This window comes from Eriocheir sinensis, chromosome 63 (genome assembly GCF_024679095.1).
Source record: "Eriocheir sinensis breed Jianghai 21 chromosome 63, ASM2467909v1, whole genome shotgun sequence".
Lineage (NCBI taxonomy): Eukaryota > Metazoa > Arthropoda > Malacostraca > Decapoda > Varunidae > Eriocheir > Eriocheir sinensis.
This window is the reverse complement of record NC_066571.1, coordinates 509,519-536,709: the sequence shown is the minus strand read 5'-3', so window position 1 is coordinate 536,709 and position 27,191 is coordinate 509,519. Positions and strand designations below refer to the sequence as shown.

Here is a 27,191-nt window from a genome sequence, read left to right as displayed (position 1 = left end):
TCGGCTTAATATACAAGAGTAAACTCCTTCGTAAACGCATATAGCAATATGATATGTGGGCCATAAATTATGTAGGGGTGTAAAAGGCTTGGTGTTGAAATACCATACTGATCCGACAATTTGTTTAGGAATTATTTGCGAAAAACAGTGTAACACGGCCAGTGAAACCCATAGTAGTAGAAAATTACGAAAATATGAGCACATTGTTGAACGACTACTTCCTTTCAGTATTCACACAGGAGGATCGAACGACTATACCGGAAAGAGTTCAGGTGTACGAGGGCGGGGATGGCGATAAATTGAGGGATATAATCATTACCAGGCAAGTAGTTCAGGATGAGATAGATAAGCTTAAGAAGAACAAGTCGCCAGGTCCTGACGGGATATTTCCGAGGGTATTAAAGGAGTTAGGTGATATAATCAGTGACCCACTAACCGACATCTTTAAGATGTCGGTAAATACTGGCTATGTGCCGAGCCTATGGAAAGTAGCTAATGTGACGCCGATTTTTAAAAACGGGGACAGGTCAGTTGCTTCAAACTATCGCCCAATTAGCTTAACATCGGTTATAGGGAAGATGCTGGAGTCCATAATAGCCAGGAACATTCGGGAGCATTTAGAGAAACGTAGCTCATAGACTTCACAATCTCTTGACGGGAAACGGGGCGCGGGGCCGATTCGCAGGGGGCCGATTTTCAAAAATTTAAAATTTAAATATTTTCAAAACCAAAGCAGCTAGCGACCTGAAACTAAAACAGGCACCTCCCTTAGGCATATATGAGTCTCCATGAGCAGCAGTATCAAAAAATTCAAAGTCGTTCCCTAATAAAATCCCGATTAATTGTTTTTTATATAAGTATAACAAAACTTAAAAAGGCTATAAAATCCTCAGATTTTACGCTAGATGCACAAACATCACCAAATGCAGAGATAATCACTTATATTTTCAGAATCAATAGCAATATTTAGCATATCTTATAAGTTTTTGCCCGAAATAGCTACTTATTATTTTTTTATTTAGTGCAATTTTTTACGTAAGTTTTTAACATCTAATAAATCACTTAATTTTCACATTAGAAACTTAATACTTGAGGAAAGCATGCAGAAACATCTTAATTTTACTCAACAAAAGCAAAATATTCATTTTTCTATATACTATCACAACTTATTTTGGTTGAATTCCGATGTCACTATTGCCGCAGCACGTCTTGCCGGCTATCTGGCCCTCGTCCCTGAACAATCACTTTAGCCTTTTGGCCTATGACTTGTGGGCCCCGGTCAGTTTCCTGGACTTGTACACGTCCCTGTTCCCCGCCGTCTCCTTCCTGCCCTCCTCGATACTGCTCCTCTTCCTGCCGGTCGGCTGCTTCAAGGCCTTGTTCTTCCTCGCTTCTGAGGTCACGTCCTTGGAGAAATTAGCACCGAAACAGTTGAAGAGGGACCTGCTGATGTGCGGCAAGATGGTGTTGGCCAGGTTGTGCCCCTCCTGGCACCTGTACCCCTGCAAGGTCGGGTCTGAGGCCGCCAGGAACTCCAGGAGGTGCCTGAACCCGTCCCTGTGGCGCATGGCAAGGGAGAGGAACCTCAACCTGCGCTCCTTCTTGTCCTCCCTGCACATCAGGGAGTCCCACAGCGACATCCCGAAGGACGCCATGTGGGCCATTGGGAGAGATGGCCGCTTCAGGACCGCCCGGCCCGTCTCCAGCTCTCCCCTGTCGACCAGCTCGACCAGGGCGTCGAACATCACAGAGGGCGGGTCGCCCCTCTCGAGCTCCACGGTAATCTTCATCTCCTCCTGCTGGGCAAGCTCCTGCTTGCAGCACTCGGCCACAGAGGAGTTGGCCTGGACCTTCCTGGCCAGGTAGCCGGCGTAGTTGCCGACCGCGGCGAGGAGCAACTCGTCCGTCGGCGGGTCCGGCTGGTCGTCGGCCAGCTCCCTGGCAAGCTGGGCCAAGATCACCTCGTCGTCCTCCTTCTCCTCTGCCTTGGCCCGGTCCAGGTCGGCCTGCACGTCCCCGGGGAAGAACCCGACGAGCTTCAGCAAATGCAGGCGCTGGGCCAACCTGTTGCTCACCATGAAGTTCTGCACGCTCGTCCAGTAGTTGGCGCCGCACATGGTGCGGCGCTTGCCGAAAGAGTGCTCAGTCGGGTCAGAGTTGGCCTTCCCCATGCACACATACTCGACCCCGTAGGACGTAGTGAACAGCCCCCTCACTACCACACTGCACTGAACACACCACTGAGTCACTGCACTGATGGCGTAGTACGGCTCCTCCACAGTTTACTCCACGGGGTCGCGGCGTCCTCATATCTTGTGTCTCCTCCGTCACTTCCACTCGATCCACTGCCTTCTGTGTCTTCTTGTATCGTCCTCTGGATCCTTGCAGTTGTGGGGAAGGGTACAGAGACGATGAATAACTGTAGGTCCTTTACTTGAAGAGTAAACAGAGGCAGGACAGCGATAATCCTTTACAGAGGGGAAGTGCCCAGCTGACTGCGTGCCTAAGGCGAGTTAGGCGACGCGGGAACTGAGCTGAGTTGCCATGTAGGCACTAACTAAACGTACATTTCTTGTTTCCTAATACGTAAAACTGTGGACTTCACTATCCTACAGTTATCATTCATTTTACGTAAAGATTTCAACCTAAAGTTACGCAAATTTGCCATTTTTTACACAACTTTTTCAAAGTGCACGCATGGTGCTATTTTATATAAGTTACCTTGAATCCTCGACCAAATCACTCTAGAGACACTCCTGCCTGCTTGTATGCACTAAAACTTGAAGATTTCGTCCTGTTTCCACTTAAATTCGGAGTAAGAACGCAGAGTGTGTTTGAGTTGTCGCAGTGAAAGTCGCCATAACAATCGGCCCCTTACGCGAAGCCAGCGCGCCAAGACTGAAGAGATTTCCCGTCAACTAGTTGTGAAGTCTATGCATAGCTTAATTCACGACTCGCAGCATGGGTTCACAAAAGGTAGGTCATGCCTCACCAATCTCTTGTCCTTCTACAATAAAGTATTTGAGGCGGTTGACAGAGATGAAAATTATGATGTAATCTATCTTGATTTTAGTAAAGCGTTTGACAAAGTTCCTCACCAACGACTGTTGCTTAAATTACAGGCTCACGGAGTAGAGGGTAAAGTTTTGAACTGGGTCAAGGCGTGGCTTAGCAATAGGAAGCAAAGAGTGCAAATCAATGGTAAAAGATCTGACTGGGGATGTGTTACGAGTGGGGGCCCACAAGGTTCGGTATTAGGTCCACTTTTGTTTATTATTTATATCAATGACTTAGACACAGGAATTAGTAGTGATGTTAGTAAATTTGCAGATGATACCAAGATCGGTAGAGTAATTGAGTCGGATCAGGACGCTAGTATTCTCCAAGGTGAACTCAACAGATTATATGACTGGGCGGATAAATGGCAGATGGAGTTCAATGTAGGGAAGTGCAGTATTCTGAGTGTAGGTAGAACAACCCCTCACATAACTATTGCTTAAATGACACTCTCATAAGTAGGTCTGGGTGCGAGAGGATTTGGGGTCTTAGTGAGCTCTGATCTCCGTCCAAGGGCACAATGCACTCAAGCTAGAAATCGAGCTAATAGGGTACTGGGATTTATTTCAAGGAGCGTAAGCAACAGAAGCCCCGAAGTCTTCCTCAAACTATATTTAGCATTAGTTAGACCGCATCTTGACTATGCGGTTCAGTTCTGGTCACCCTACTATAGAATGGATATCAAAATGTTAGAATCGGTGCAGAGGAGGATGACTAAGATGATTCAGGGGTTGAGAAACTTGCCATACGAGGAAAGACTCAAACAGTTAAACTTGCATTCTCTAGAAAGGCGAAGGGTGCGTGGAGACATGATCGAGGTTTATAAATGGATGAAGGGCTTTAATAAGGGAGACATTCATAAGGTTTTGTTGGTAAGAGAACCGGGTAGGACACGAAGTAACGGGTTTAAACTGGATAAATTCAGATTCAACAGGGACATAGGCAAAAATTGGTTTACTAACAGGGTGGTGGATGAGTGGAATAGGCTTAGCAGTCATGTGGTGAGTGCCAATACAATTGTCACATTCAAAAATAGACTAGATAAATTCATGGACAGCGATGTTAGGTGGGGTTAGATACACGGGAGCTTAGGGTCAAAGGAGCTGCCTCGTACAGGCCTACCGGCCTCTTGCAGACTCCTGCGTTCTTATGTTCTTATGTTCTTATGTTCTTATGTATCGAGCTGAAGCAGGCCGCTCAAGACATTGCTATGAGGGTGGAGGGGGAAGGGAGGTGTGGGTTAGCTTAGTTAGCTATCAGGTAGTTTAGATAGCTAGTGGGTAATCTAGTTAGCTAGCGGGTAGTTTAGTCAGCTAGCAGGCGTCGTCTAGGAGCCCTGTACCCAGAGGCAACTGAGTCACTTAGGCTCGTCCCTCCACTCTGTCAAGATGCTCTACACGCACCCGTAACTGCCTGTACTCGTTTTCACTAGAATATAACCTACTTAAGACTTGTGTGTTTCCGTCATCCCTCAAGTCATACACACAAACTACAGTGACAGGTACCCTTCACTCTCCACAAGCCTTTTGAAATCTGTAACAAATGCCTCTGCCGCCTTTGCGTCTGCACTCGCAGTCTCTCCGTGCCTCACAACACTGTGGATTCCAATTCACTTTTTAAAGTTCTCAAACCATCCCGGGCTCGCCTTGAATGCCTCCTCATACTTAGATGACGTGTCAGGAGTTTTCTTTAACAGATCTGTGTAATAGGCCTTTGCCATCTCGCATATGATAGCCTCGGTCACGGTATCGCCAGCTAATTGTTTCTCATTTATCCATACCAGCAGCAACTTCTCAACGTCAGCCAGGATTCGTGGCCGTTGCTTCGTAACCCTTGTTACCCCTTTTGCCACATTTAAATTCTTAAATTCTTCCATCTTCTTCAAAATGGTACAAATGGTCGACGTCGACTTGTACATCCTAGCCAGGTCGACCACGCGTACGCAGCGATCATGCTTCTGTATAATTTCCTTTTTTGTTTCAGTAGTAATCGTCTCCTTTTTCTTCTTATCAGCATCGTCCCCTTTAACAATCTTTCTCCGAAACATCGTTAAATCACAAAGAATACACACTGTATTGCTGAAAACACAGGAAGAATCGGAACGAGCGTGTGGGTGCTTTCTCTACACGGATGGAACGCGGACTGAGACTAGTATGGTTGCCACCCTCTCCTCAAAATACAGAACGCCCTTTGTTCTGTGTTTGACTGTCTGAATGGTTAAGCAGATAAAATTCAGTATTTTAAAACTGTAGTGAGCGCATATTTCGGTGAACCACAAAACCAGTCCATAAAATAATGTTTGTCAAGGGTCATCCTGAGATACGTGTTAAGTGCGGGTCATAACATCCTTCCCCCCTTCCTCCTGCCTTCAACCAGGAGCGGGCAGCGGCAGAATAGAGAAATTTTAGGTTTGACACCCGTCCTAAATTAAAATATGGATTCGTTCTGTATTTGAAAATGGGATGTTACGTTCCTTATTTTTTTTTATCTCAAGGTGGCAACCCTAACTGAGACTCTATTCCCATTATTTCCGCTTTGAGCACTCTCGTCTTGCGACGAACAAAGGGAATCCACTCTCACGTCTTCCACATGTACAAAGAGACACGCCACTCCTCGTCGAAAAACCGACTTGGTCGGCTAGGCTGACGTCAGCCGATAGAGTCGGTCTGTCGGCATCCTCCCCTCCCCTTCATGAGCCGTCACCCGGCAAGGGTCTGTGGTTCCTCCTCGGAGGGGCGTAAGCCCTTGACCCTGACGGCCTCCATATAGCCCGTGTCCCTACCCTTGAGGAGGCAAAATTAAAAAAAAAAAAACTTCTTTGTACAAACATGATGCTCGTACACTAAGTCACCGCTCGTAAACCAAGGCATTTTTTTGTGATTTTTTTACTCGTAAACCAAGTCACTCGTAAACCGAGGTTCCACTGTATATATATATATATATATATATATATATATATATATATATATCTATATATATATATATATATATATATATATATATATATATATATATATATATATATATATTATACAGTGGCGCACGGTTGCTCTTTTGATTGGGTGTGTTGCACCTTAGGAGCTTGGTCATAATTATTACTAAAAATAAATATATAAAGCATAAAAATAAAATAAAATTGTATATTCATATACTTATAAAGCAATAATACATACTATTTTATATAAAACCTAATTGTTAGTTATGCATATGTACAAAAATAAAGAATATATATTATGATAGATTTGCTTACCTTGTAAACGTCAGATTAAAATTTATATACTTGTAAATTAGCTCTCTTCTTTTTTGAGATGTAAATTTACCTATGATCTCATCATAAAAGGATGCCCTTCGTCTCATTTGTATTAGCAGATGTTTCTCAATAGATAGAAGACTGAGGTCACTTAGCCTTTCCTGACTTTGTGCCCCACGGAAGTACGTACTGATTCGCTTCCGGGCAAAAAATGAGCGCTCTGCTGAATCTGGGTTGCTTAGAATGGTCACGATTAATTCCCCTAATCTAAAAACTTCCTTAAAACCTGATGTGAGACTGTTTTCTACCACGAACTCCACTAATTCATGCACATTCTTGTCTGTAAACTCTGGACATCCATATAGTACAACAAGCTCTTTTTTCATCGAATGTAGTCACAGAGGGAGCCATAGAAGTCTTTTAATTTCACTAGTAAGTAATCAGGGAATTGCTTTCTATACTCTTCATATTTCTCATGTCAAAGTAGTTGTAAGAACTCAAGCTTAGAAAGGGAAGTGTACCCGTTCTCAGGGCCGGTTTTACAGTCACTCGTTTTCGTTGGCTAGCCAGCGAACGAAACCCTTCTGCGCACGATCGGATCTAAGGCCGGGTTCCCACTATCCCGTTTTGACGGTCCCGTCGACCGTCAATGACGTCATCGACGGCAACGATAATGGGAACCGGGTTCCGCGCGCGGAGCCCCGTCGGCCCGTCCAGAGTCTAAGTTAACTTTTGGGTCCAGGTCAGCGGCGGTGGTGGCCCGTCCAGTGATGGTGAATATTCTACATATGAAAATATGAAATGGAAGTACTTAAATACAAAATAACATACACATACATTTCAATAAAATAATAATATTGATACATTTGCATTATGTACATCTATTTCGTTTGGCAATAAATATATTTTGTTGAAAACTGGAAGTGTGGCTACAACGCACACCGCCGCACCACCCATGTGTTAATAAACCCACAGGTGTGGCGGGGAGATTGGTGGCAAATATATGTATTCTTCTGCTGCAGAGAACACCCGGGGGTCATTTGCGAACTATTTCAGCTCCTCTCATACCAAAATGATATTGTGAACAGGGAGCGACAGATCAGACAGATGGTTGAGAATTCAGTCTGTTGTTGTTTTACTTGTTCATCAGCAGACCTCAGAGCCTGCCTTGAACTGGGTTTTACCACAGCTCCCTTATAGAGTGGATGTTGAGTTGTCTGCGAGTGTGGTTGTCCTGCCATTCCACATGTAATGATCTGTAGCATTTAATAATAATTTCAAGGCTTGAAATAATTGTTGGCGTGGTCAGAACCTTCGCCTCCTCCTTGCTGGTCTGCCTTCTGACCCAGTAGCAAGTATACAAAGGCAGCAATCAAGAAGTCGCTGTCGTCCATGTGGTCCATGCTTTGTTTATCAGCAAGCGGCGTGACGGATCCCATCTCCTCAGCACCAAGCGCCCACCATTTTTGTGACGCCATTTTGACGTTATTAACGTCGACGGGACCGTCAAAACAGGATAGTGGGAACTTAGGCGGGGTTCCCACTATTCCGTTTTGACGGATCCGTCGACGTTAATGACGTCAGCGAAACAGTGGCTGAGTGGGCCATCCGTGCCGAGTGGCCCCTGTTTTGATGACGTCATTTTGATGTCATCAATGTCGACGGAAACGTGAAAACGGAATAGTGGGAACCGCGCCTTACGGTCGCTCCTGACCGCTGCTTTTCGGTCGCTCGCTAACGAAAAATCGGCGTTTTGGTAAGGTGATTTTTGGGAGCGGTTGAAGTGACGAAAACGAAATTTGTAACCAATAAATCCAAATTAAATGGGTAAATCTGCAATGATATGACATACCTAGCATGCAGAAAGTGTATATAATTGAAATAATTATTCAAAACACCTTTATATTTGTTGTACAAGCGTTTTATCGGGCAGCGTATCGTACACCGCCAGCACAACAGAGTCTGTCGTCTCTGGCAACGTAATGGATATTTTTGGTAAGTATATTTAGTGTTTTATATCTATTGACATTTATTTTTGAAAAATTGTATGTAGTTGTCTTCGTGGCTCATATGGGTATGCTGACAGAGTTAAACCATTGCATATACCTGTGGATTTTGTGGCACTCAATCAACATGAAATCTATTATGAAATATGAATATGTAAGACAGCCACCCAAAAAGCATTCAAGGTATAATGGAACTATTCATAATAACTGGTCCCAGGCAGAAGGGGAGGGGGAGAGAAAACGAAAACGATAGAATTACACCCATCACGGGTGGCCACCATTTTAGTTCTGGTATATTTTTTATGTACTAATCAGTACGACTGTTTGTGTTATGAATAACTAGATAAGAGGTGATAGGCTACTGTCTTACAGTGAAAGCTAACTATTTCATCTCTAATAGATTTATTAGTTAAAGGGCATTAGGTTGCTAATTATTAGGTTTGCTTAGTTCCGTGGATTAATATATAGTTCTCAATCTATTAAGTCGCCATAGTTTATTTTAGCAGCAATAGGTTATTATGCTTAGCAGTGATACGTTACTGTCCTAATGTTGGGCTGCAGCTCTAAGATAGTGTCATTTGCCCTGACAGCTACTTCACACCACAAGTTTCCACAGCAATAAAATGATTTTCTCACTTATTTAAAACACTGACTACAGTATTCATTTCTGAGTAATTTATGAGAATGGCAGCTAAGGAGATTTTCTTTTATATTTTCTTGAAATAGCTGTGTTGTTGTTCTGTAAATATTTAACTCCACTGTTCTGGTCGTTGTTTTCTGGTACGACAATTATTTCCATACGATAAAGCATCATAGTTTACCAAAAAATTAAGTCAGTGTCTCTGAAATATACCACTCAGGTCAGGCCACAATCTTCTGGTAGGTCATGTAGGATTGTGCAGGTTAGGTTCAGCTCGGCCCCTTTCTTATCTTTCAGTTAAAAAAAGTTAAAGTTGAGGGCATACGCTATAGCTGCATTAGCATTAAATTATGTTCTTCCATTCATTACTCTGTCCCTCAGTCACTGTTATATTGTACTTCTGTTTAAATTTTCCAGCTTGTCTCTTTCTCAGGTCACTTGTTTTCAGCACACCCATCTTTTATTTATTTTATCCTAATTTCAACATGACAGCAGTTTTTTTTTATACTAATACTTTTTGCATGTCTCTCCCACAGGATGTGGAACTCTTCTGAATCTTCAGATGCTTGTCACAGTGAAATACCTGGCCACAAGCAATTTCCTCTTCACCATAGCTGACTGCATATAAATTTTAGTCATCAGATAGCAGGGCTATTGGAGAAGTTGTCAACTGATATATCTGGTGCCCTTCCTACGTATAATTTCCTCTTATCAGAGGAAGCACAGCATGTGTCCGAAGAGGTTTATGATGTTGCTGGTATGGCAGGAGTTACGGAGAGTTTCAGGGTCGAGGTTGGACTACACCAAGGATCAGCCCGCTCATTCTTAGTAGTTATGTACAGGCTGGCGGATGAGGTCAGGCAGAACTGGACCATGATATTTGTGGATGACATTGTGATATGTAGTGAAAGCATGGAAGAAACTGAAACTGAACTAGAGAGGTGCAGGTATGCTCTAGAGAAGAGGTATGAAAATCATTAGGAACAAGACTGAGTACATGTGAGTGAGCCCTATGGAGATGGTACAATGAGGTTTCAGGGAGTGGAGCTGGCAAAGGTAGATAAGTTCAAATACTAGGGCTTAACAGTCCAAAACAATGGAACGTGTGCTATAGAAGAGAAGAAAAGAGTACTGTACAGGCCAAATGGAACGGATGGAGAATGGACACAGGATTATCCACTATTTCTGCTCCAGGACAAAGCCATGGGGCTGTATTGTGGTGAATGTGTCCATTTATAGTATCAGAGAGCAGTCAAGTTACAGATATCATAAAAGACCATTTGCTGTAAGCAAATCCATTTCTTTGAGTCAAGAAACAATTCCCCCTGCTTTATTTCTTACTGTTTTCATATTAATAATACTCAGTACCATTATAATTTGATGAAAATATACAAATAAGTAATTCAATAGAAGTGATAAAGAAGAGTAACTAATCTAAGAAAACCTAACATTACCCTGCCACCACTGTCAGTGCAGTGGCCAGGTGGGACGGTACCTGCAGTGGTTAGGTTTGGTTACGTTACGTCTGCTTAGGTTAGTTACTTCCAATGTACACCTTCATATTAAAAACAACATGTATTTTTGCCCTTTACCCATAGCTTGGAAGAATACATACATGATATTTTGAGGTGGCAGAGCTAAACTATTTACCTAAGACTTTGTAAATATTTGTCCTTGGGGTGTTTTATCCTTTACTTCCCCTTTTTTAGCACACTGAAAAGGAGAATGAACAGCTGGGAGGGCTGCACGTCAAAAATGCCCAGGAGACGATTAAAAAGAAACATTAGTGCATTGGTTAGCATGTTCAGCAGAAAATCCGTGTATCCGTGTATGAATCTCAGCTTGATCAGTCGACACGCAGCTCACCCAACTGTTCATTCACCCTTTTGGGCTGACTAACTAATGGGTACCAAGAAAACTTTGGGAAGATAAACGGTAAATATGGAGGATCACAACGCGCCTCCAATATTGCTCCCACGGCATTACTAGCCTTTCAAAGTTATCACATACTGTTGTATTACTCTAATTTTACCGGCGCCTCAAATATGTACTGCGTCTAAAACTAATGATAAGAAATATCAGTCAATATTTTTCTCCCCTTCAACAAAATTAAAACACCTGGTAGTAGGGAGGGCTATGAAGACCAGGGAAATTGTGGGGTAAAAGCCTGAGGTGGGCAAGTGCGGTACTTAGTGCGGTAGTGCTGTAGTGGGGTAGTACCGCATCACTAAAAAAGTACCGCACTACCGCACGTCCGCAAATTTTCTGAAAATACCGCACTACCGCGGACCGCACTAAAATATCCAGCAGTACTTTTTGCGGTACTTAGAAAATTATCGAACATATTTGCAGCGCGGCATGCTCACAGAAAAGTCTTTTTTTTTTTTTTAGTGAATCAGACTCAATCAGTCAATCGGTATCAGTCATCAGAACCAGTGATTCAATCATTCTGACTTCAGTTATTGTTCAAAATTAAATACTGTTTGTCACTCAAAAACTCAATTTCTCCACCTATCAACTTGACACAATCTTTCAAACACCTATCCCCTATTCTTCGACAACACTCAGCTGTCACCTTCTTCAACACTAGATATCCTCGGTCTTTCCTTAACTCAAAATCTCAACTGGAAACTTCATATCTCCTCTCTCGCTAAATCAGCTTCCTAGAGGTTGGGCGTTTTGTATCGTCTCCGCCAGTTTTTCTCCCCCGCACAGTTGCTATCCATATGCAGGGGCCTTACTCCGCCGAACTGTCACTTTTTAGGGCCGCAAGGTTTTGGCCACCTGCCAGATGTCAGGTGTTGTCAGGTCAGGCCGCCCCTTAATGGGCTCGGCCAGGCTGCCTGGTGTTGTCAGGTTAAGTATTTACGAAATAGATCTACCGCAACAATAAATGTACAGTTCTCAAAAACACCACCATCATAATGAATGATATGGCGTCTGGAGTTAACAACTAAGGTAGTAGACGTGAGCTCTCACCCGGGAATCCCTCATCTTGCGGCCCTAAAAATGACAGTTCGGCTGCTTCACCTCAATGAAGGGGATTAGCGGGCAGTGCCGACTCCACCATGCCTCGGACTCACCGAGAATATATGACGCCACCTCTTTGCCACGCCTCTCCTGCGCGTGAACATACTTGTTATGATTATACTTTGCCGTTACTGACGTCCGACAAATTAATCTCACACAAGGAACTGCCGTTGCCAGATGGGGATTATTTTACCATATTGAAAATCATAATGTAAGGTTGATCAGCCGAAATAATAACCTTAGCTTTAGAGCGTCGGGATATGCAGGGTGCCAAAATTGATTTCTGGTTAGTGTGTGTGTGTGTGTGTGTGTGTGTGTGTGTGTGTGAGTGTGTGTTGTGTATATATATATATATATATATATATATATATATATATATATTATATATATATATATATATATATATATATATATATATATATATATATATATATATATATATATATATATATATATATATATATATATATATATATATATATATATATATATATATATATATATATATATATATATATATATATATATATATATATATATATATATATATATATATATATATATATATAAATATATATATATATATAAATATATAAATATATATATATATAATATGTGGTGTGTGGGGGGGTGGAGGGTAGAGAGAGCGCGAAATGTTGCCTATCTTTCCAGCTGTTGCGGAAAAGCCTTCCCAACACCCGTCAAGTATCCGGAGTCTATTTTTTTTTTTTTTTTTTTTTACAACAATGGACAGCTCAAGGGCACACAAAAAAAGGAAACAGTAATAAAAGAGAAGCCCTCTACTCGCTGCTCCTAAAAAAGAATCAAGAGGTGGCCGAAAGAGAGGTCAATTTCTGGAGGAGAGGTGTCCTGATACCCTCCTCTTGAAAGAGTTCAAGTCGTAGGCAGGAGGAAATACAGATGAAGGAAGATTGTTCCAGAGTTTACCAGCGTGAGGGATGAAAGAGTGAAGATGCTGGTTAACTCTTGCATAAGGGGTTTGGACAGTATTGGGATGAGCATGAGTAGGAAGTCGTGTGCAGCGGGGTCGCGGGAGTGGGGGAGGCATCCAGTTAGCAAGCTCAGAAGGGAAGTCAGCGTGAAAATAGCGATAGAAGATAGAAAGAGAGGCAACATCGCGACGGAATTTAAGAGATAAAAGACTATCTGTATGAGGAGGAGAGCTGATGAGACGAAGAGCGAGCAACTCAACAGTCTATAGGTGGCCCAGAGGCCTGGAGAGTTGCCTAGAGGCCTGGAGAGTTGCTCGCTCGACGAGTGCTGGCGTTCCACTGTCTTTTGCGGTGATTGCATATATATATATATATATATATATATATATATATATATATATATATATATATATATATATATATATATATATATATATACTTTTTATTATTCACTTATTATCCTTACCTCTTATCCCATTTCATGCTCCCTGTTACTTATATTAGACACCAATTTTGAATAGCTATCTGTAATACATTATTCACTCATAAGTCCACGAAGAATTGATAAAAGAGATGGTGGTATTTTTCTAAAATTGTGAGGAAACAAGTGTTGCAGGTGGAATTCCTGAAGTGGAGAGAGAGAGAGAGAGAGAGAGAGAGAGAGAGAGAGAGAGAGAGAGAGAGAGAGAGAGACTAAAATAAAATACTAGCCTAATGCATCTCCGGACATCGATTTCTTTTGCGGTGAGGGCATTTATATATATGATTTTTATTATTTACTTATTATTCTTACCTCCTATCTCATTTCAGGCTCCCTGTTACTTATATTATACAGTAGTTCTGTCTATAGTCTGTTTCAATCCGTCTGTCCACCAACAAAGCGGAAATTTTGATGGATGTGTCACCTGGGCATTTCTAGTTCGTGTATGCATGAAAATCAACTGTTGTGATAACCATTCAAGCTTATTTTTCAACATATTTGAATATCTATGTATACATAAAACAACTCAGTCGTTTGCATCGATAATCTAACACACAAGCACGCGAAAAGACAAGATTGTATCAAATAACATAGTCACATCATGCTCGAACGATCTGTGGTTTTTCAAATTCTTTGATTGATAGCTCATTTCATGTACATTAAAAGACACCTGGCTCTGCAAGCGCATATAAAGGGTATCTTAATGATTTACTGCATGTAAAAATAATGATTAATAACATAACATGAAAGAGTGTAACTGTTGAATGCGATGCTAGGCTATTTCGAATATTAAGCTACCCAAGTTATTTACATGCAACACGTCAAAATTCCTTATGTTTAGACACTTGCCGAGTCGTATGTCACTTTTTTATGTAGCCTATACCTGAGTGGCTTTAAAAAGCAGAAACTGAGAAGGCAGAAGAGATGTTAGTGTTGTGTTTTATTGGTGCTTAAGATATTTTTGTATATGTTATTGATACTAAAACGAACTGAAATGAAAATGTGACTTCATGGGTCCATGCGTATTACTAGTGGGGGGCTACATGCAAAATTTGGTAAGGCTAGGTAAAACAATAAAGTCAGATCGCCTTTGTTTTTATTTTGAGAGTTTGCCCGCCTAATATATAGGCGGTTCCGCCGACAGCGTCAAGGATACGGAGTCTATGGTCGAGTCTATCGAAGGTTCGAGGTAAGGTGTTTCTTGGCTTGCACCTGCTTGGCTCACCTGGGCCCCACCTGTTTTACTGAAGAAATGGAGGACAGATGTTCTGAATGTGACTGGAACTTAGTGGAGATGGGTAGGCTGTTTGAGAACAAGGAGAAAACTTTGGAGTTCTTGCGAGAGCACAATTTGACACGTTGTACTGTAAATGCCCAAAATGTGACAGTGAACTAGAAATTAAGGAAAATTTTGTGTTCAGGTGCGATCGGCAGCGTCGTATTGAAAAGAACAAAAAAAAAAAGGTGCGGTTCAGCGCTGTCGCTTCTTCCTGTCGGCACATAAGAATTCGTGGTTCGGCGGGTCAAACTTGAGTATTAGCCAGATAATCTATGGAACCGATTTGTGGAACTAGCAACAAAAAGTGTTAAACTGTGCGCGGGAAGTGCGTATTGACGCCAAGATAGTCATTGACTTGTTTTCCTTTTGCCGGGAAGTGGCTGTGGACTAATGCGTCAACAACTCAGTCAAACTTGGTGGCCAAGGCAAGACTGTGGAGGTGGATGGAGCCAAGTTTGTCAAGAGGAAATACAATCGTGGACGTGTCATAGAAGGCACGTGGGTAGCTAGTGCTTGTCGTGACCTGGCACAAGGACACTCGTGCGAGTTATGAAAGACAACATTCTCCCGGGCACTCACATAGTTACAGACTGCTGGCGCAGCTTTAATAACTTAAGTGGCGAAGGCTGCACCCACTCCACAGTCAACCACTCTTTGAACTTTGTGGATCCGCAGAGTGGTGCCCACACCCAAAACATAGAGTGGGAGTGGAGGGAAGTGAGGAGCAGCATTCCAAGGTTCGGAAGGCGAACTCACCATTTCGCCAACTATCTAGCCGAGTCAGTGTTCAGGAGAACGTTCCCGGATGTTGGCGACCGCTTCCACCATTTCCTTATCCACGCTGCAGACATATATTCCGTCTAGTATAGGTAAGGGGGGGTCCAGGGGGGCACAGCCCCCCTTGGTTAGCAGGGAGGTCGGGGGGGCAAAGCCCTCCCCCCGTTAGCAGGCCGTAAAGTTCGGTTGGAGTAGTTTAAATATGCTCCCCTACCCCCCCAAAAAACGACTTCCGCGGGTCCCCCAAGATCGTTGGGGGAAGGGGCTTAATTCGGCCTTTTTCTTTACTTTTAAGTACTTGCGCCTCCATATTATGATTGAAGGGCATGTATTTAGTCCCTTAACCATAATATGGAGGCGTAATATCGTATTATGGCGGGGAGGAGTGATTCTCCAAAATTACAAGTTAAACTGTGGGTAGCAGAAATGTCACACTGGCCGTCATTATTATTATTACCCACCACAGACTCGAGGTCAAGTGAGGCGGACAAACCCAGAGGCCACACGCACCTTTGAGGTATGGCAACAACTATACCTGGAGACAAGGTAATCCTGAAAATATGATCTATCTCGAGAGAAAACAGCTGTTGCCGCTGCAGTTCATGTACACGCCGAGAAATCACGTGACTTTGTTTTGGTTTTCATGCTCACGCTTGCTAACCTTGGGCGCCCAGGTATATTAATATTGCCGACGATTTAGGTTGGTGGCTGCCCGCCGCTGCCGTGATTGGGGAGCGTAAATATACGAGTGTAAAGCCGGTATATCACGGGAACGATTTTGCTCGAGACCCAGACCTTTGAGCGGTAACTTCTGCTGAGCTGCTGAGGGAAGACACTCGGCTCACAACCGAGAGAGCCCGGGTTCGATTCCCGGGCGGAGTGGAAAAATTTGGGCGGCTTTTCCGATACCCTACGCCCCTGTCCACCCAGCAGTGAGTGGGTATCAGGTATTAATCGGGGGTTGTGTCCCGTCTCCTGGGATCTGTTCCCTTCTATAATTCCTTCCCTTTCTGTCTCTCTCCGGCATATGACCACATGTTGCGCCGACTAAACGAAACTTTCCAACTTTTTGCTGAGGGAACATGACATGCACTAATCACACGGGGATGGTACATTTAATGGGCACTGGGCAATCTTGGTGTTGATCTTCACTTTCAGAGACCGTATATCTACTTTCTAGTAGAAATAGATGTTGATTAATTTGTCAGTCATATTATGTTTTAATATAGTTATTTTTATACCGAAAAACAAAAATGCATTTAAAATAAATACACACCTCACCCTTCCTCCCTAACCTTCCTCACCTCACCCGGATGAATGAGATGAATTTAAGAGTTGCTCAGTTGATAGAAATACGGTTGGAGGCTTAACTGTAATGTTAAACAGTTTTAAAAACAGAAAAGGCAGAAGGTGATTAACAACAAGTTTTCACGAGTAGTATTGTGGAGCGAAAACATTGGATTGCAAAAGAATCAGAACCCAACTAAGAATAAATAAGCTGTATGCAAAGTCGCTACCTATAAATATTCAAAATAGTATAAAAAAGGAGAGAGAGAGAGAGAGAGAGAGAGAGAGAGAGAGAGAGAGAGAGAGAGAGAGAGAGAGAGAGAGAGATTAAAAGAAAAAGTAGGGAGAAGGTGAAGATGGAGAGATAAATAAAAAAACAGATACAACAAATGAAACAAAACAGTGTGAGATAAAAACAGGAAAAGAATAACTGAAAGCAAGAAGGGAATCATGAAAAAAAAAATGTAAGAAACACAAAAAGTAGTAGAGTCGCAACATTCTCTCTCTCTCTCTCTCTCTCTCTCTCTTTTCAGCCTTAACAACCACTTACAGACTCTTTGCAGGGAGCTTGACGTCGATTTCTTTAATTAAAGACTGGGGTAATTTCTCCGACCAGGGTGAGCTCTTCCAAAGGGACGGACTCCACCTGTCCCCCGTCGGAGCAGCCAGATTCGGAAGGCTCCTTAACGATGCAGTGCGTGACACCCGGACAAAAAAATGCTCTCGGCCGCGCCTCTTCACCGCGCCCGTGTAAATAGATGGCATGCAGCACAACAAACGCCAAACCATGAACCCGCAAGTAACACCACCTCCAGTACTAAACCTCATGATAACATAAAAATCCAAAGTTTCAATGCGCGTTGCCAAAGAAACAAGGTTGATGAATTGTCATGTTGCAATAGAAAATTTTGACGTAATTCCTATAACCGATACCACAAATATTGATTTAAGTTCAGAATACAACATTGATGGCTACAGACTCGTTAACAAAAATTGTGTTAACCGTAGAGATGGTGGCATCGCCCTTTACTTCAAAAGCTATTTTCAACCCAATGACAGAATACCACGAGACAGTAACGTTGAATTCTTGTGCGTGCAAGTAAATATTGTAAAAATAAGCTAAATACATCCGTCTCCGGGGCAATCACTCAAAGATAATGTTGATGTACAATGTTTTAAGGCAGTTACATAAAAACAGCGACTCACTGATATTAAGAGACTTTAACCTCCCCCATATCGAGTGGGCGGCACTGTCAGGTACAGAAGGCGAGTCACATAGAATGATCGAATTCTTAGAAGAAAATTATCTAAGCCAAATGGTTGCTGAACCAACTCGACAAAATAACATATTAGACCTTGTTATAGCGATCCAAGACAACCTAGTCATTAATGTAATGGTAGGAGAACACCTCGGTTCTTGCGATCATAAATTAATGCGCGTCGACATTAGAACTCAAACAACAGTGACTGAAAATAAAGTAAAGGTGCCCAATTTCAAAAGAGCAAATTTCGTAGAAATTCGACAAAAACTAACAGAAATAAAACTATCAGATGATTGCAACGTAGAGAAAGCCTGGCTTAACTTTAAAAATCATTTACTCATTCACCAGAACATATTTGTCCCATTTTGCAAAAAGCGAAGGAACACTAATAAAAGTCTACCTTGGTTAATAGCGAAATCAAGCATTCGAGAAAATTATCTTACAGGCTAAAGAAAGAGCAAAACACGCCCGAAAACATTAGACGTTATCATGAAGCCAGGCGGCGAGTAAAAAGATTAGTATGTCAGGCAAAGCGTAGATATGAAGAAAACATTGCAGCCAACTGTAAAAATAATCCGAAATCCTTCTTCAGTTATATAAACAACAGGAAGGCGATCAGAAGTGAACTTGGAATTCTAACTAACAGTGACAGGGAATTAGTGACTGACAGCCAACACGTAGCGAACCTCAACAACTATTTTTCCTCGGTATTTAATAATAGCAGTCTTCCCACCAATACCACCAACACCAGCGACGACAACAGTACTAACATAAGTCCCGCTAATGCAATGCCAAACTTTGTAATAAGTACCGATGAAGTCCTAAATTTTCTCTCCAATCCCTTAAAACAAATAAAAGTCCTGAACCTGACAAACTATATCCTATACTACTTAAGGAGAGGTTTCCACTTGGGCTCCTGAAAAAAAATAAAATCCTTTTATTTTTAATTTTTTGGCCCATAATATTCTGTGAGTTTTTATCATTCTTTTGATATATGAATAAATCTGATGAAAAAGTAATATAGAGGTATGCAACATGCATCGCAACGTGCTGGAATGAGCTTCCGCGCGGCGCTACGTGCTGCATTCCATGTTTTCACTTTTTAATTTTAGGAATCTTTTTTCTTGGTCTGTCATGAAACTCTTAGGTTCTCTCATCACTGGCTAAGAAAATGGGAAATATTAGCAGTCGCTAATATTTTTCATATTTATCTGACAAATAGATTTATATAATATTTTTTTCATAAATCTAATAAATACTCTATGTATCCGCTTCAAATGCCTTTTTTAATTATATCTTATTGATATTACACAGTAGGACACTGGTTTTTACTTTGAAATACGGCGAAATATGGTAAACTTCGAGTACATGGATTTATGACCCCGTAAAAAAGACGTAACTTTGAGTAAACAAAGCAGCCTGTTTACACAATCAATGAATTTAAGTAAAGGAAACCACGTCTGCTTTTTCTTCATATCCTGATGTATATATCCTGTGGATTTCAGGTCCCTAGGTGGAATAGGTAAAATAAAACAAATATTTAAACTTCATCATTTGATATCTCAAAATCATGATTTTGCACTTTAAAAAATATCTCCTCTAGGCCTTTACTGTTATACTAGTTTCAATGCTTCAGGGTTATGAAACAATACAAAAGGAACAACTGAGAGTCTGCTAAAAAATATCTCCTCTAGGCCTTTACTGTTATACTAGTTTCAATGCTTCAGGATTATGAAACAATACAAAAGGAACAACTGAGAGTCTGCTAGATTTTCTTTGAAGTTCATTTTGATTTTTAGATTTTTTTTTTTCATCGAACATTTTTTTTTCCTTTTTTTTTTTATCAATAATAAAGGACTCTACCTTCTTCCCTCATCCTTCCTAAATAAAATGCTTTTTGAATGGAGCACATCGGTTAAGAAATAAGGGAGGAGAATTGAAAAGAAGACAAGCCATTTAACATGGGAAACGCCCAAGTGGAAACCTCCCCTTAAAGAAACAAAGAGCGAAATACTCTCCTCTCTCGCAACCGTATTCAATATGTCCTTTATAAGGCATCGTCCCTTCTGATTGGAAAAAAGGCTAACGTAACACCGATCTTTACGAAAGGAGATAAAAAAATACCGGGTAATTACAGGCCCATTAGTCTAACTTCAGTTGTAGGTAAGCTCCTCGAGAGCATAATTAGAGACACAATTGTGAGTTACCTTGAAAGCCACTCATTAATTAAATATTCACAACATGGCTTCCGCAAGAAAAGATTCTGCCTAACAAACCTATTGGCCTTTTATAACGACCTCTTCTCAGTTTATGACGTAACCAAATCAGGACTTTGTCTATCTTGATCTCCAGAAAGCGTTTGATAAATTTCCACACCATAAATTACTTCCTCAATTAAAACACTAGGTATTGACGGTCAAGTAAACAAACAGATCGCGAATTGGTTGAGCAACAGACAACAAAGAGTGGTGATCGACGGGTTTAACTCAGAATGGGCGCCTGTCACTAGTGGCGTCCCTCAGGGCTCGGATCTTGGCCCAGTGCTCTTCATTATTTACATCAACGACATGGACGTTGGAATCAATAATCTCATAAGTAAATTTGCAGTCGACACAAAGATTGGTGACTCGGTTCTCACAGACGAAGACAGACTGTCCCCAAGAAGATTTGCTTAGAATTTAGGCTTGGTCTGATAGATATGAGATGCCTTTTAATGTAGACAAGTGCCAAGTCCTTCAAGTTGGAACAAGAAATAAGAGGTTCCAATACGCAATGCTTGGCGTCAAACTCAAAAGCGTTTAATGCGTCAAGGACCTAGGTGTCAAAATTTCGTCAAACCTCAAATTCACACAGCAATGCATCGATGCATCAAATAAACCAAACAGAATGTTGAGCTTCATTAATAATTCATTAATAATTCAAGAATAAAGAAGTAGTATTTCCGCTTGACAATAGGAGTCAGGCCTCACTTGGAATATGCGATACAGTTTTGGTCTCCCCACCATGCAAAGGACATTGCTAAATTAGGTGTTCAACGTCGGCCATCAAAAATGATCCCTTCCTTGCGCAACAAACCCTACGAAGAGAGACTTTCCACCCTTAACATGTTCTCTCCTGAGAAACGTTGCCTCCGAGGAAAACTGATCGAATGTTTTAAAATACTTAATGGATTTATGAACGTGGACAAATCAAAATTGTTTATGATCGATGATCCTTTGCGAACGAGGAATAATGGCACAAAACTTAAATGTAAACAAGTAAATTCAGACTACTCCAAAATTTTCTTCACCAACGTAACACGATTGACTCCTTTAAAAACAAGCTCGACCGACACTTCTTTCAACTTAATATTAATTAACCCTGTTGAGGTCTTATGGTTCACTATTTTGACGCAGCATCTGCGCAAAACAAGTTATTACAGACGACTTATTTTTTTTTTACGTTTTCAAATAAATATTTTTTTGCAGAATTGTTTCATTATCCCCTAATAACTTATAACACAATATTTGAAGTGTAGGATGCAAGAAACTATAGTCGGTCCAAATTAACGGCAAATTTGTACCGAGAAGCCACTCCCCCATTCTGGCTAAGCTCCGCCCCTTTCCACCTGATTGGCTGTTGATGACATCATAGATTGTGTCAAAGACACGTACCAAATATATATGATTGAGATAATCTAGCTTCTTTAATGATTAAAAAATATTCGAAACTTAATTGAATAACGACACTCTACTTAAACAATCAATGACATCACCTAAGAAACAAAGTACAATCATAATACTGCAAGTTTTCAAGGGAGAACGGGCCCTGCAAAACGAGCACTGAAGGCGATGATAGTAGGCTACCTATAAAGTAATGTACACTTTCCGTCATTATTTCCTACATAGCTCATTCACATAGGCATACCACTGCATTACTCAACTTCCTTTAATAGAAGACCCACCCTACAGGAACTTAACGACTCAGGGCTGGAGGCTGCAGAACGCTTAGCCTCAGGCCTTACTATTATTTCCGATTGGGGCAAGAGGAACCTGGTGTCCTTCAACGCCTCAAAAACACAGTTTCTCCACTTATCCACTCGACACAATCTTCCAAATAACTATCCCCTATTCTTTGACAAGACCCAGCTATCACCTTCCTCAACACTAAACATCCTCGGTCTATCCTAACTCAAAATCTCAACTGGAAACTTCATATCTCATCTCTTACTAAATCAGCTTCCTCGAGACTGGCCAGTTCTTCTTCCCTGCACAGTTGCTGTCCATTTACAGGGGCCTTGTCCGCCCTCGTATGGAGTATGCTTCTCATGTGTGTGTGTGTGTGTGTGGGGGGGGGGGGGGTCCACTCACACAGCTCTCCTTGACAGAGTGGAATCAAATGCTCTTCGTCTCATCAGCTCTCCTCCTCACACTGATAGTGTTCTACCTCTCGAATTCCGCCGCCATGTTGCCTCTCTTTCTATCTTCTATCGATATTTTCATGCTCACTGCTCTTCTGAACTTGTTAACTGCATGCCTCCCCTCCTCCCGCGGCCCCGCTGCACAAGACTTTCTACTCATGCCCATCCCTATACTGTCCAAACCCCTTATGCAAGAGTTAACCAGCATCTTCACTCTTTCATCCCTCACGCTGGTAAACTCTGGAACAATCTTCCTTCATCGGTATTTCCTCCTGCCTATGACTTGAAATCTTTCAAGAGGAGGGTATCAGGACACCTCTCCTCCCGAAATTGACCTCTGATTTTGAACACTCCTTTAACCTGTTCGGGAGCAGTAAGTAGCGGTCCTTTTTTTTTTTTTTTTTTTTTTTTTTTACGCCCTTGAACTGTCTCCGTAGCTGTAAGAAAAATATATATATATATATATATATATATATATATATATATATATAGATATATATATATATATATATATATATATATATATATTCATCTCTAAAATATGAACAAAATATTAATGATACCAAAAAAGTCATAGATAACAATTATAATAATGAAAAATACTTATGTTATAGTTAACGATGAGAGAGAGGTGAGTCATGGTGAGTCCCTTCAAATCTGGCTGTATATGTACTTGCGGCTTTAGGTGAGGGTGCACCTATTGCCTTCCTGGATGGTCCTTTGAGTATCGTCAAACCCTGTACCCCCCAATTTTGTGTCGGAGGCAGCCCTTACAGAAAAGAGCCAGGAAGTCAAGTTAGTCTTTTTTCCTTCCCTTCGACCATGGCCATGCCTCCCTATCTCCGGCCACCCCTGGATCAGTCACTCAGCACACTGACAGCGCCGGGAAATAGCGGTGCCAAATGGTGTGTTATTTGTACAAAATCATTGTTATTATCCTAAAAAACGAAACGATCTCTACACCCTATAGCCTTATTGGATTATCAAATCATTAATTATATTCACTTAGAAGTAGTAAATTGCTGACACATTAGAGGAAGTGAAAGGTGTTGGGAGTGTGTGGCAGAGCGGCGGGTCGCCGTTGACACGCACTGGCCAACACGAAAAAAGACTCATTAAAATGGTTTTACTATATTATTAGTAGTCGCATCATAATTATTATTATTATTATTATTATTATTATTATTATTATTATTATTATCATTATTATTATCGCTATCATCATCAAAAGCACCAGAAACAATTAAACTTCTGTTAAATCACTGAGCATCATAATAAGCATCCTAAGCACTATAACAATACGACGACCAAGTCCCGCTATACATATAAAAACACAAACTCACCTGAAAGTGTTAATTGCCGGCGCCGTCTTGGCCACGGTGAGGGAGGCTGTCAAGTTAGTGCTGTAGGCGACTGTTAGGACCACTGCGTACAGCCAGAGAGCCAGAACAGCCACTCTAACGCTCGCGATCTTCACCTCACCCATCTGGGGAACGCGCGTGTGTATTCCCCATGTATAGAGAATGACAGATGAGAGGCGGATGTGTGCATAGTGGGCGTAGCTCCTCTGGCTGAAGAGAGAGAGAGAGAGAGAGAGAGAGAGAGAGAGAGAGAGAGAGAGAGAGAGAGAGAGAGAGAGAGAGAGAGAGAGAGAGAGAGAGAGAGAAATTTACATGGATATTCAGATCACACAGACGCTATGTGTTATATTCACTTAAACACATTCTCCCTTACACACTTGCTCTTCCCCTCTGCCCACACCCTACACCTCCCCTACACCTCTTCACAACACTGTAGTGCACATAGAACTTCCTAACTGTACTCCTTCTTAACTTAACTACACATAATTTACATATTATTTTCCAGGAAGTGTACTAGGAGGTCCTTGTTCTCAGGCTGATTTTCTTTTTTGTTACGGTCCGGAAATTCCTAACGCAGCGTCTACCCAGCCTCGCGGTGGGCGAAATTCCCTAGAGACCCTTTGTTTTGTCACTAATCTCAGGGAAAAGACAAAGGCACAATGCCCTCCTTAAAACGCTGTGTCGACTGCGGATGCCGGCAAGCACCCCAGTATTTTAAAACGAGCAAAGGGGCGATCGATTCATGTCGGTTTTGCATGAAGGCGAAGAAGGATGAACGGAACATCAGACGACTCGAGGAAGCCATTCATGCGCTGACACGGGACATTGGAATTTTGAGGGAAGGTCTCCTGACGACAAAGTGTAGCAAGTGTTCCACTCGCGGGAGTTCCTCCTCGCCCCTGCCGCCCTCTCCCACCCGTTCCTCCCCCCTTCCCTCCTTTTCTTCCCCCTCATCCGTCTCACCCTGCTCTCCCTCTCCTCTCTCCTCCACCCTCGCCTCTCCTCCCCGCCCCCCCACAGCCGCTACCACCCCCGCCTCCCCCCCAGTCCCCTCCTCCTCCCCTCCTCTTCTTCCTCCCACACCTCCTCCTCCACCACCTCCTCCTCCACCTCCGCCACCACCTCAGCCACCTCTTTCTCTCCACCTTCCCCTTCAGCGACAACGACATCCTCCTCCCCCTCCTTCTTCCCCTCCTCCTCCTCCTCCTCCTCCTCCTCCTCCTCCTCCTCCCCCGCCACCTCCGCCACCTCCTTCTCTCCATCTTTCCCTTCAAGGTCCTCCTCCTCCTCCTCCTACTCCTCCCCCTTCTTCCCCTCCTCCTCCTCCTCCTCCTTTTAGGCTTTCTGTTGCCTTCTAGGCTTTCTGTTGCCTGCATAGGCTTTCTGTTGCCTGCATTTCCATGTTTCGATGTTTCCTTCTTCCCCTCCTCCTCCTCCTCCTCCTCCTCCTCCTCCTACCCCCCTGTTGCCGCCGCTCCATCTCCACCTGTAGCGGCTTCCCTTCCGTCTACTGACACAGTTTTTAAGAGAAGACTTGGTTGGGGACTCTCAAGTCAGGTTCATTGACAAGTATTTTTGTTCAAGGGATAAGGAAAATAGGCTTCGAGTATGCTTTCGGCATGACAACGATGAAGCTGAGCAGGCGAATGAGCTACCACCTGACATCCGGAGCCCCGCGCCAACACCTACTACGGAAACACAATACAGTGCTAACAAGGAAATTTTAGAAGAAAACACAGACATAATCGCAAGATGCCCCGACGAACGACGCCTCCCTATTCTAGAAGCCCTCAACATAAAAGAAATGGAGCCCAACTTAAACGAGCAGGCCCTAGATCTACAGGCTCTCCCAAGTATGCGTAGGAGTGCTGCGCACCAACCAGACCAATCAGCAACCAGTGCGCAGCACGGAGAGGGAGACGACACGCCTTAAATACCGGGCACCCGGCGTACATTCTCTCTGCACCAGCGAGCAGGAAACAACTCCTCCACTGAACACCACAAGCCACTGAAGAAGGGTTAAGAAACCCGAAATCGCGATCTGGCAACAAAGATGAGCACCTACGGTGAAGTCATCACCAAATTGACAAAAGAGAATAGGACTATTATCCGAGAGAAAGAACTTTCTTAAGAAAATGGTCTACAATGAACTGACTCACGTTTAACTAGACACACACACACACACACACACACACACACACACACACAAACACACACACATATATATATATATATATATATATATATATATATATATATATATATATATATATATATATATATATATATATATATATATATATATATATATATATATATATTTGTCCGATTTATAGCCTGAATGCATCTGAATGCATTGAGCACTAGGACGGAGGTCAGCGCTCACTAGTACTCCTAAGTCTCTCTCACGCCCAGACCTGCTTACAGTTAGTGTCATTTAAGAAGTAATTGTGTGAGGGATTATCCCTACCTACACTCAGAATGCTACACTTCCCGACATTGAATTCCATCTGCCACTTCCCCGCCTAATCATATAGTCTGTCAAGCTCATCCTGGAGAACGCTAGCGTCCCTGTCTGATTGGATTACTCTACCGATCTTGGTATCATCTGCGAACTTACTGACATCACTACTAATTCCTGTGTCCAAGTCATTGATGTAAATAATAAAAAGCAGAGGACCCAGCATCGACCCTTGTGGGACTCCACTCGTAACACTGCCCCATTCCGCTTTTTTACCATTGATTTGCACTCTCTGCTTCCTACCATTAAGCCACGCCCTGATCCAGTTCAAAACTTTCCCATCTACGCCGTGAGCTTGTAATTTTAGTAATAGCCGGTGATGAGGAACTTTGTCGAACGCTTTACTGAAATATATATATATATATATATATATATATATATATATATATATATATATATATATATATATATATATATATATATATATATATATATATACTTTCCGGATTAAGCATTAGTCTTCGTGGAATCTATTAGAAAAATGGTTCAAGCTACACATGCTGCTGGAGATTAGAAAAAAAATGCGAGAATGATGTAAGCTTAGATGTGAGTATTTAGTTTGTAACAACTGAATGGTAGAGTGTTTCTCACCACTTCACCTGAAAAATGTTAGCATAAACACTTTGGATCAATGTCTTGTAGACTATAGGCACAGTGCATCATGATTTATCACGTGAGAGATTTTAAAGTGTGCGAGTCCTCATAGCTTCAACAGGAGTTGACTCAGTTTTAGTTAAAGTAGCTAGCGATCACTGGCAATTTTGGGGGGCCAGAAATCCTCTAATTAATGAGTGGCTTTCAAGGTAACTCACAATTTTGTCCCTAATAATTCTGTCGAGTAGCTTACCTACAAATGAAGGTAGATTAATGGGCCTCAAATTACCTGGC

The 27,191-nt window shown here is 42.1% G+C and overlaps 1 protein-coding gene across 2 annotated transcripts in view; it reads right to left on the bottom strand.

Annotated features, from left to right (window-relative positions):
- LOC126986805 (glutamate receptor ionotropic, delta-1-like) overlaps positions 1 to 27,191 on the bottom strand; it is a 92,500-nt gene that overhangs the window by 45,123 nt on the left and 20,186 nt on the right. For both annotated transcript variants that reach the window (XM_050843169.1, XM_050843170.1), the window contains exon 6: positions 23,765 to 23,992. In XM_050843169.1, the coding sequence (XP_050699126.1) occupies positions 23,765 to 23,992 (228 nt within the window). The remainder of the gene's footprint in view (positions 1 to 23,764; positions 23,993 to 27,191) is intronic.